The 11,325-nt window shown below is 45.2% G+C and overlaps 1 protein-coding gene across 3 annotated transcripts; it reads left to right on the forward strand.

Moving 5' to 3' along the window:
- Positions 1 to 2,201: 2,201 nt before the first annotated feature.
- Positions 2,202 to 11,274, forward strand: hdx (highly divergent homeobox). Of its 3 annotated transcripts, none has more exons than XM_084549712.1 (11): positions 2,202 to 2,289; positions 3,632 to 3,793; positions 5,422 to 5,568; positions 5,806 to 6,999; positions 7,076 to 7,132; positions 7,784 to 7,954; positions 8,513 to 8,711; positions 8,812 to 8,891; positions 9,561 to 9,659; positions 10,547 to 10,669; positions 10,763 to 11,274. In XM_084549712.1, exons 2-11 carry the CDS (start codon positions 3,728 to 3,730, stop codon positions 11,015 to 11,017), a joined length of 2,391 nt encoding a protein of 796 aa, XP_084405838.1. In that variant the 5' UTR covers positions 2,202 to 2,289; positions 3,632 to 3,727; the 3' UTR covers positions 11,018 to 11,274. The 3 variants fall into 3 exon arrangements, with proteins under 3 accessions (XP_084405838.1, XP_084405839.1, XP_084405840.1); XM_084549713.1 differs by having other exon boundaries at positions 7,808 to 7,954; XM_084549714.1 differs by lacking the exon at positions 5,422 to 5,568.
- Positions 11,275 to 11,325: the final 51 nt, after the last annotated feature.

An 11,325-nucleotide genomic window follows, 5' to 3' on the forward strand; every position in this document is an offset into this window, starting at 1 on the left:
GCATCACTAGGGCCACCACTCATAATACAGGCCAGGGAATGGTGCAACGCACACCATATAGGGAGGATCTCTCCACGTCTCCCTCCCTCCATGCCTCACACATATACATAAAGAGAAACGACTTTATGCAAAAATAACTTTGTGAATAGAGAATACAGTGTGCACCAACAACACCACAATAAATAATATATAAACTGCAGTCGGTTCTATTGAGCACTAAAGACATATAATGTGTGGAGATGCTGCAAAAGCGACACAATTGTGTGTTTTTTCCGTGTCGAGGCAAAGGATTTGGCATCGTCAATGAACGCCTTTGCAGCAGCATGTCTCACATCGCACGGTGAGGTGTCATTTGGCTGCTTAACTTCACCATCTATGCATGAGCAAACCAGCATCAGTTGTCAGGCGCCACTGCTTAGTTCAAGCTGAGAGGAACAGCGCCCCCTGCTGAGCACCTGGGACACAGGTGACGTCATGGATTAAGGCAGCGTCCCCCTCTACAGGCAGGCACACACACACACACACACACACACCCACACGGACAGAAACACACACCAACTCGTGTCTGTATCCTTGAAAGGACTTGTCATTAATCTAATGCATTCCCTAGCCCCTAGCCCGAGCCATCTCAGCTAAGTGCCTAAACCTGAGCAGAACCTGACTGTAATATTTACCCAAGTCTTAACAGGTTGTAACCCTCAATAAGTTGTGGGGCCCAGACAAACGGCCTCACAAAGACAACAAGGACCCGGCAACGTTAGTATTCCGCAAGAGTTTGGCCACCACAACTTAAAAAAAAAACTAGAACACGTACACGCTTTCACAAACATACGCAAAGCACCGCCACCACCACCACCACCACCACACACCCAGCTCATGCTCCCTTTAAAGGAAGAAAGACTGAAAGAGAATGTAGCAATACATGCACAGTATGTAGAAATTAATTTTTAAAAAACAGGAACAAGAAATCACATATGATAGGGTTAGCATTTAAGAATATATCAACAGCCATCAGCTTTATTGACATCTGGAAAATATTATCCAATATTATGTCACAGAACAAATCACATTTATTTATTTTTTTGTGGATAAAGGAGAGTCTTTATTGTCCGACAACAACTAAAACACATTTGTTTCAATGTGCAGGATTTGGTCACATATACAGTACAGGTCAATTGTAAACCTTCCAGCAGAGAGTAGCAGTTATAACTTGAGAAGTCCTGTAAATGAAGACATAAGAAAACTGGTGCTGTGTTTTGGTATTGTCGCCTATTAATGGTCAGTCTTTGTTTTATCTTAGTCCAGAGGAGAAATACTTTTTAATAAGTTTTCACATGTTCTCATCCTCCATTTCTCCTTCTTAGTAACTTACAGCCTACTGTAAACTATTAAAAAATAAGAAAAAGAGAAAAATGGAAAACAAGCAATAAAACCTCAGTTACACAGTGTTAATTACTAGACGATGAGATGTTAAATGTTATTTTAATTTTGGGTAAAAAGTAATCAAACTCAAATATTTTGTTGTTGTATACTTATTGTTATAATTAGTTAAGTATTGTAAGTTGTACAAGGGTTACGACTTAAGTACAGTATAAATGTAAATGTGTAGTGAACCAATCATTATAAAGAAAATATCTGAAATATATTTAAAGCACAAACATCAACCCTTTCCATATAAAGTTAAAAGTAGGAATCTTAACATGTGTAACATTCAGACTAAACAGTAGTATTCAGATTCAGATTCAGATTCAGGGTAATTTAAGGCACATATGAGGAGCTTAACGTGTAAGTACAGACATTTTAAGCAGCAAAAAAACAGAAATAGAACAAGATACAAAATACAAAGTATATACAAGTTACCATGCCATAAATGTTATAACTATTAAAAATGTCCATGGAGAATGTAAACAGACTGTATGAGTATGTTTTTAGCAGCCTACATTTGAAATGTAAAAGCAGTTTCAGAGGGAAGATTCTGAGACGATGAGCAGACGGCCGGGGCTCTTTTTTCCCACCCAAAGTTCCGACTGCTTCCATGTCTGTGACCTCCTCCTCCTCCGGCAGCCCACTGAACAAAGTCAATGGTGGGCGGGACCACGGCGCTCGGTTTTCAGCCCTTTCCGAATGTCACAGCGATGATCTCGAGCTCCCATTGGCTCCTGTCTGCGAGTACGTCACAATCATGATTAGAATTGATGATCGGACGTTCTGATTTCATTGTCTAGCAAAGGGGACTGGTGAAGAAATCTGCTGAATTTGAACGTTCGTCTGATTTTGACATCAAACATGGTACGTGGGGGGGGAGTGATTTTACTTTTCTCTTCGGGGAATCCCCGAGCGGCTCGGCTCGGCTCCGCGCGAAGCCAGGGCCAGTGAGAGTGAGCGCGCGGGGTCGGGAAATCACAGATTTGAAGGAAAAGTTTAGCTGCGGCTATCCACTGGGAAAGCTATGCTAATGCTAGCCGACGCTGGCTGGCTGGCTGGCTGGCTCGGATATGGCCGCTCGGCCTGCAAGCTAGCAGCAGGCTGTCTGCATGGCCATTGTGGCGAGGCGTTCTCTTACCCGGTTTGTTTACTGTCTGCCTGTCAGTCGTGGAGTTGTGGCATGCGCTTCCTGTGTGGTGATTGTGTTTGTGGATCCGCTGGCCGCTGCCTCGGCGGCGGCGGTACTAATCTGACGTGGCCACGATTTGTTTGCTAAATCTCACCGTAGCGTTTCCATATTGACTGTAGCCATGCGCAGTCAGCCTGCCAAAATAAACCCGCTGCCTGCTTATTGGTCGCACAACATTCCCCGTATGTGATTGTGTTTGTCGAAATCTGAAGCAACTGCGCGTAAAACACACTCACCGCGGATTTTAACTTCTCTGCAGCTCCCGAGCGTTTCTGCTCAGACCGAGCTACTGCTGCTTGTTTTCTCCCTCGATCCTTTTATAGGAACAGTTTCCTGCAAAACTTTCACAAATCCCTTTTTTTTTTTTTTTCTTTTACTCCACAACACTGGCCCCGACACGTTACCATGATCTCATGTGACACATTAAAACAATTATCTGACGTCTGGTTTCACTTATTCTTTATTAATTTGAAGGCTTTAAATTAAAACCCTTTCTTAATGGCTTCAACAATATTTTTTTTCCAGTGAGAAGCCTGGGATTTAAACTTTTCTTCATCGTGATGCATTGTAGGTGAGCAAAAAGTTAAATAATAAACGTCTAATCATGTCTGTGCAAAACATATTACCTTGATCGGTAGTGTTATTAATGTTATACACCAATGTAGTTCATACTTTGCCTTGTAGTTTGGAGTATACTTTTCAGCTCCCCAGGTGTAACTGCAAACTGTCACATAATATATGATAAAATGTACACTAGTTGTACATGCCACATGCTTGAAGTGTCCTTGAGCAATACACTGAACCCCCAATTGCTCTGGTGTGCGACTGGGTAGATGCCCCACTGTGTCTGTGAAGTACAATATCAAAACAAGACCATTGAAACTGACGTGATTATTGCATTTTTTCTGTCTTGATGCAGGAGCGAGGGATCGTAGCCATTATTATTATTATTATTATTTTCGCTCCTTGTTTAACACTTGTAAACTGAGCGCCCGTCTGGTTTTGCTGTCTCCCCAGCCACATTACCCAGCGTCGCGCCAGGTGCCCTGAGACAAGATGAGTGCAATGAAAATAGCGCTAACCTAGAAACATGGAGGTTCTGCTGTGATCTGCATGGCTGCCCCGTTCCCCTCCAGTAGCAGAATGGATGCCTGGCCGCAGAGGCGTGGCCTGCAGACTGTGAGTATATCAAAATATGTCATAGGATGGAGCCTGTAAAATTAAAAATAAAAATAAAACAAGACAGGTGCTGCTGTTGCATTTAGCCTGAGATGTTCCGGGTGAGCAGAATGAGGGTTAGGTTTCTTTAACCTAACCTACTATCTACTGCCATTAACCATAATAAGATACCCTACAGAAGAGTACATTAACAGCTTATAAATAAAGTAGTTTTTACAAATATGTTACATCTTTGGAGCAGTGGAACAAAAGAGAGCAAGAAATACAGAAATCTGTTTCTAAATCTGTATATTTATATGTATTTTTTAGTTTGTTCTTGTGTGTGTGCAAAGTCTTTGGTATATTTATGTATAATATCTGTGGCATTTATATACAAATATGTGCAAGGTCTGAGGTAAATTTGTGAAATATATTATATATCTGAGTTTGCAGCAGCTGTGTTAAGACAATTTAGTGTTTTTGAGTCACAGTCAAAAGAGGCTGGAGGCACTTGTTGATGTGGCGTCGCGTAGTCTGATGGTTGTTGACAAGAAAGAAAGAGCCCCAAAGCGTGAGGCATGTGGCTACCTCAGCTCAGGATAGAGGAGATGGAAGGGGTTTCACGTAATGGCTTTCAATTTCTCCCTCATCCTCTTCTCTATCACTGGCTCCTCAATGTCCAGTGTGATCCATACCGCAGAGCTGGCCCCCATCATCAGCCTGCCCGATTTACTGGCTCCGCAAGTCCTGATGGCACCTCCCCAGAATCTGTAGAAGCCTAGTGCTCACGCTGAAAGACCGAGCTTCCTCGGAAAGAACACTCTGCTCTGTCCCTCATCAGTAGTTGATGCTCCACGCTGATGTATGCCTGGTATGCAAACTGCAGTTGTTGGCAGTCATGTACCAGAGACTTCAGGTGCTGTATGACCACTGTCTCAAAGGTCCTTGTAAACACGTGACGTTAAGGCACTGAAACGTCTGTTCTTCAGCATAGGGACTCTCCAGAATGTCTTTTAGATCAGCTTTTTTTAGTCTCAGGGATAGGTCAAAAAATATGCCAGAACACTCTTTCCATCTACTTCACCACACACACCTTGAGAACCCTTAGATTTGCTGTTGATTCAGGTCCTCTGGCCTTGTTGATCCAGGTCCTGTGAGCTCACCTGGCTGGTTGCAATAACGGCGGTAGGTGGAGATAATCTCGGGGTGTGAATGTCACCTCCAGTGCACGGTTAGGTGGGAGAGGGGAGAAACGGTGAAGTGGTGGTGATTCTGTCCTTCTGGGTTGCTGAGGTGTTGTCTTGATGTTCTCTGAGATCTGTGGAATGTTGTTTGCTGGTGAGAGGAGGGGAGAGAGGGTTATGCATGCAGGCACGCAGAGGAGGGGTTAGCTGAGGCCTGAGTGGGTACACTTGAGGAGGTGGAGGTTAGTTTCAGCCTGAGTTAAACCTGTATAAAAACTGGTTTAGCTTGTTGGTAGATCACAATGTCTCCTCCACTGATCCTCCCTCCCACTCCGTCTCATATACTCATAGTTTCCGCTCAGTCTTGTTCTCGTAGCAGTCTTCAGCCCTCCTCTGATTCTGTCAGTGAACTCTGATTAGCGCACAGTCTTTGGAGGGTTCTTCACCTTCATTATTGTCTCTCAGATGAACCTGCGGTCAGTGTTTACGGCTGAACAGCAGAGGATCCTGGAACGTTACTATGAGAATGGGATGACCAATCAGAGCAAGGCCTGCTTCCAGCTAATACTGCAGTGTGCCCAGGAGGCCAAATTGGACTTCAGCGTTGTCCGGGTAGGTCCATAAAATATGCTTGCATTTCGTGAACAAGCTAGAAGGAACTCTTGTTGTTTTTTAATAAGGAATGCTCATGTAGGGCATGTAATTCAAGCAGTGAGTCTGGTGTGTTCTCTATGAGTTCTTCATCTAGTGCAGCGTTAAAATTATCCTCAGTTGGATGAATTAGTTCCTCTAATGTTTTGCTGAATTGCTTTGGTGCTATTACTGAGCAGATTGCTTTCTTCTCTGCAGACATGGGTTGGCAACAAAAGACGTAAACTCGCCTCCAAGGTTGACCAGAACGGAGGTGTGTCTCATTCCTTATCTAGTCACGGACTAGCTGGGGGGCTACTCTCCAATCACACATTAGCCGGAGGGGCTCTGTCCAATCAATGCCTAGCAGCAGGGGCATTGCTTCCTGCTGATCTGGCAGCAGCACGGAACATCCAGAATCGCGTGCACCTACTCCCTCCATCCACATCCTTCCCTTCGTTCTCATCAACATCTTCATCCCCTTCATCTTCCTCTCCTCTCAGCAGTGGTAGCAACAACAACAACAACAACAATGACGTTATACTGACCGGGATCTACTCTCTGAACTCCGTCCCTCGCGCCCGACAGACGTCCCGACCCACAGCCCCCCCATCTCAGTTAGACTCCGAGCTTTCGGCGCACACGTCCTCATCCCTGATCAACCAAGTGCTCCAGAGCAGGAACAGCTCCACATCCTCACCTGTCCACTCCAAGCTTGTGTCACTCTCTCAGAATGTCCCGTCTCTCACATCTGCCTCAGGGCCTATAGTCTACACTGCAGTCAGGAAGGGCACTTTATCCCTCGGGGAGGGAGGAATAAGTGCTGGAGCAGGGGTGGTACCTCACAGCTGGACTAGACAGTACGGTACAGCGCAAACCCGCCCGTGGTCCTCTTCCTCACAGTCCCAGACTCAGCTCCAGCCTCGACCTCACTCCAACCCCCAACCTCAGCCGCCGGCTCCACAGAAGACTCGGCTCTCCCTCCCAGCCCAAAACTCCGGGCCCTCCTCCGAGCAGACACCTCGTATTCAGCAGGTTTTCACGTTGTCAGGAAGTAGTGAAGGGGACCGACTTAGACCCGGACCATCGTCCACTCGGAGAGGCCAGGAGACCCACAGGCCAGCTCCTCGCCCTCGGGGCACCAGTCATGACTTCTCCATTGCCATGGAAACTGGAGATGAAGAAAATGAGTGGCAAAGGGAAGAAGAGCTGGCAAATATGGCCGCTCAAACACACATCCACAGGGAGCGGACATCAGCAAGCCCGACCGAGGACGAAGTGTCTGTCGTGACAGTGAGCCACACACCTCCGATGACTAGCCCCAGACCCGCAGTGCTCCACAGCAACACAACTCTTCAGGGCAGCTACTCCCTCACAGCACAGACCTCACTTACAGGGGAATCCAGCTCACAGGTAGTGGAGGTTTTTATTTGGGTACCATTGCAAGAAAGCGATAGGACAGATTTAATCTGTTTGTCTTTATGTGCAGACTCCAGTTAGCATGTCGGCTGCCCCCTGGGTTATCAGCAACTCCAGAAAGAGAACAGTAAGTACTCTTTTGTAAACCCTAAAGCAAGCATATCAACATTTTGAACATTAACAAAACAAGTAAAAGAATTCATGTACATACACCGATCAGCCACAACATTAAAACCACTGACAGGAGAAGTAAACATGACCACCCTGTGACAATTCAATGCTCTGCTGTTCTGAAACATTTGGACCTGGCATTCATGTGGATGTAACTCATGTGGATGTACCACCTACTTAGACACTTAGGTACCCCCACCCCATAGCAATGACACTCCTTGATGAAAGCAGCCATCCCCATCAGGATATAGCCAGACACAGGCACGCACACAAAAACGGTGTAACTCAAAAAATATGAAGGACAGCACAAGGTGTTGACCTGGCCTCCAAATTCACTAGATCCCAAACTGATCAAGTGTCTGTGGGATGATCTACAGAGGACCCTCCCCTCAACCCATAGGACCCAAAGTCCCCCACTAACAACATTCTGTTACCAGACACCATGTCCATTCTCTGATTTTGGAGGCACAAGGGAGAGCGGCACAATATTAGGCAGTCATAATGTTATGCCTGATCGGTGTATATTAAATAGGTGATGATGATAGATATGTTATAAATGCCAACACTCATTGTGAGTCCGCTTATAATCGGTGTGCATGCTGTGTAGTCAGATGGAGGTTTTTGTTTTCAGCTGCAGGATCGGACCCAGTTCAGCGACGGGGATCTCATCCAATTGAAGCGCTACTGGGACCGCGGCATGACCAGCCTGGGCTCAGTGTGCAGGGAGAAGATCACCGCTGCAGCGAACCAACTCAATGTAGACACTGAAATAGTCAAGGTGACAGCTCCTCAGGGTTTGAAACTGAATTGAGTGTGTTCGGGGTTTTAAAAAAACGTAAGAAGATTAGGGATTCCCTCTTGGCATCTGAGTTCTGCACAAACTAGAGAAATGTCTTGGGCCTCACATTGTTTGGACACTTGTTAGTGAAAGCAAGAGTCTTTGGCTTTTGTGGGTTCCTCGGAGCTATGTGAAACAGGAAAGAGCAACTTTTCTAGGTCATAGAAGTTTTCTCGGTTACTTACACAAACTTGTGCAAAGTCACACAGTTATGTATCAGGGCCATGGTAGGAATGCCGATGGACTAAATATAGTCTCTCACTCACACATGACCCTCTGCCATCTCACTCACAAGAACATTTATTGAAGGGGAGAAAATCTTTTCCGACAGAGCATCCTGAAATCTCTCTGGTGTGAGTGATGCCTTTCTACATTTAACCCTGTCTGACAATTGTTCAGAGAAACTGTCCAAGGAAGCATAATGTGGTGAAATGGAGTATTTCTTCATCTACATCCTTGCCACTTACCATGGTGTCACTCTTGGTTTCTTGTTTGCAGACATGGATCAGTAACAGACGGAGGAAGTACCGTCTAATGGGTATTGAAATCCCCCCTCCTAAAGGTGGGCCTGCTGTATTTACATCCTCATCCCCAGGAAATGAATCTCCAGTGGCCCTTAGCCCCGACGAGGACCGGCTCAGGACGCCCGAACTCGGAGACGACTTGAATGATGAGGGATCTCTGTGCTTGTCTGAGGGTGAGGCTGCTGATAATGCCGTATGTGTACATATACGTGTGTGCGCATACCTCGGTGCAAACTGCGCATCTCAGAATTCATGCATTGTTTCCAAACCTAGATGGCACCATTGATTCACAACACAGAGACGGAGAAGATGGAACAGATATGTCTGCTGCTGCTCCGCTGGCCGATAATGTGGTACTTTATGCTTTCTCTGATATTATAGTAGAGCCTCATTCAATTTAGCCACTTAGGAATGAACACTGGTCGGAGTTGTATTCATAGCCACAGTAATAAAATACATCAAAGCTCGTTCAGAGCTCGTTCAACATTCTGCTGCATTCTAGGGCACTTCATTTGTAATGTAGGACTGCTGCTGCTGTTTCCATAGTTATTTTAGCTTTAGTGGTTTTCGTTTGCCCACGTCGATGGGTACATACCAAATGCCACCTATTCAAAAACAAATCTCCAGACTAATGACAGGTATTTGTTTCAAGCTCGATTTTATTAGCAGGCCACTGTTTAACCAAAATTGGTTGTTGCGGCAGGATTTTAATCACAAAGACAAAGTGCAAGCACCTTTTTTTTTTTTCATAGTGATAAGTGCAACATTTTTAGTTCCCCAAACGTTTAATGAATAACTTTGGGAAATAACTGGGATCCCAGTACAGAGAATTTAGTTCATCTGGACTATCCTGAAACCCACATTAAGAAAACCACGATTAAAATTACTTCACTTTCATCAAGTGTTTAGAGGTCTAATGTGCAAAGAGGATCCAGAGCAGATAGCAGGGTCACACTTAAGATAGTCACGTTAAGACTTAGTTCTTATCGCCGTGATTGATCTGATTTCTGTGTTTTAAGCAGAAGATCGAAGTAATTGATGAGGACGAAGAAGCTGATGACGACGACGGCGAATTAGTGGCTTCAGACCTCGAGCAAATGCAGAACCTGCTGGAATTCAAGGTGAATCCACACAGACCCTGAAAGTTAAACCACTGTTGTTGCTACTTTGGCCCTGTTCACATCCGGCATTAAGATGCATCTTGCATTATCCCATCCCAAGAGGGCAGCTCTCAGCGTGTCGGTTCACAGCCAGCATTAGTGCCTGTCCGAGTGTGTCTCAAGTGACCACTTGTGATCAGATCGTAGTTCTGCCTTCTAAATGCAAATAAACACATCATTTGAAAAGCGTCTGTGAGCACGATAATGTCAACAGCCTGCAGGGAGACTGGAAAGGAAGAAATGTCCAACTTGATATGAACTTAATAGATCAGACTTTTACTAACAGTAGCTCAGAAAATATAAGAAAATTAAGGAAATAATACAATGTCTTTCGCTGTTAGATCCTGGTCAATCCAGCCTCCGTGTCACAGATAATTCATAATTATAAGTTGACTTAATAATGAAGGAGATTCCTACAAATGGCTGGAAGCAGCTAAACTAAACATCAGCTGCTATTAGCGCTTTGTCAAAAAGATATGATGATTGCCTTCATCACCAGTTAGAATCATTTATCATGTTACGGACTCGGCCTTAACTGCATTGAAGTTGTATTTTTGGACACTTTGATCTCCTGTCATGTCATGGATCTACAGTTGTAGAGAAAAGTGAAGAGTAGATCGTCCTTCAGTGTGGCCCAGGATGCATTTGGTTCACACTGCAGAACGGATGCGGTCAGATGTGGTCTGAGTGACTGGATCTCAGCATGTCTTTGGTGCATTCACACCTGACCTTATAGCTGTCCACTTGGTATTACCCAAGACACATGTTAATGCCGGGTGTGTGGCAGTCTATGTAGACATGCCAAGGATGCTATAAACTTTTTGCCACGTTGAATTGTTCCGTTTCAGCATGAGGAAGTCCAGTTCTTAGAGAATGAGCTAGAGAACCAAAAACAAAAATACCAGGAGCTTGTGAGCTTCACGAAAAGCCTGCTCAGCGCTGTGAGGAACAATGACCTGGAGAGACAGCAGGTATATTTATTGTCAAGCACCATTCGAGTACCAACTTTAAGTGGCGAGAGTTAATTATGTGTTTCTAACCTGAAGTGCGCTGTATGTGCTTAGGAACTTATTGCCAGTCTACCTCAGCCTTCAGACCAGGACTGGGACATGACTGTGGAGAGAGGAGCCCAGCTAGACTCATCCTTCATCCACAACGACCCCCAGACAGCTGGTGTGAGCGGCACAGATCCCCCACGGGCCCAAGCAAACGACGAAGTCCCGCTGGTCACCGTAAGCGAAGACGACGCAGCATCCGAAGCCACCGAGCCCTCTGCATCAGAGGAGCAACTGCAGGAAGCAGTTACAGAACAAGAGTGACTGATCTCGCTCACATCACCTCACGCACACGTCTCATGCAAGGCGTCTCCGCACTCCACGCAGACGCAGGTTTCACATGAGAAAGACGAAAGTACGGTCTTACATTTACACAAACACTACTAGTAAAACTCCACGCCCAGTGCCTGTGGATTGACGCTTCACTATGACTGTTGGGCTGACAGATGCCTTTTTTACTGCATATCATTCGCCTTGCTCTGGTCCAGTCCAGAGAGAACAATAAATGACCTCTAACTTAACTGTGTCTATGTCTGTTTATCATGTATTATTGTAAGGATTACAGCCTTTTT

The sequence above is a fragment of the Chelon labrosus genome (assembly GCF_963514085.1).
Source record: "Chelon labrosus genome assembly, chromosome: 8".
Lineage (NCBI taxonomy): Eukaryota > Metazoa > Chordata > Actinopteri > Mugiliformes > Mugilidae > Chelon > Chelon labrosus.

What these genes read in the sequence shown, in the direction of transcription:
- hdx (XM_084549712.1), top strand. Translation starts at nt 3,728, where the DNA reads ATGGCTGCCCCGTTCCCCTCCAGTAGCAGAATGGATGCCTGGCCGCAG. An exon ending in TGGACTTCAGCGTTGTCCGG is followed by an intron (nt 5,569 to 5,805) that starts GTAGGTCCATAA and finishes TCTTCTCTGCAG; the next exon opens with ACATGGGTTGGCAACAAAAG. An exon ending in ATCTCTGTGCTTGTCTGAGG is followed by an intron (nt 8,712 to 8,811) that starts GTGAGGCTGCTG and finishes TTCCAAACCTAG; the next exon opens with ATGGCACCATTGATTCACAA.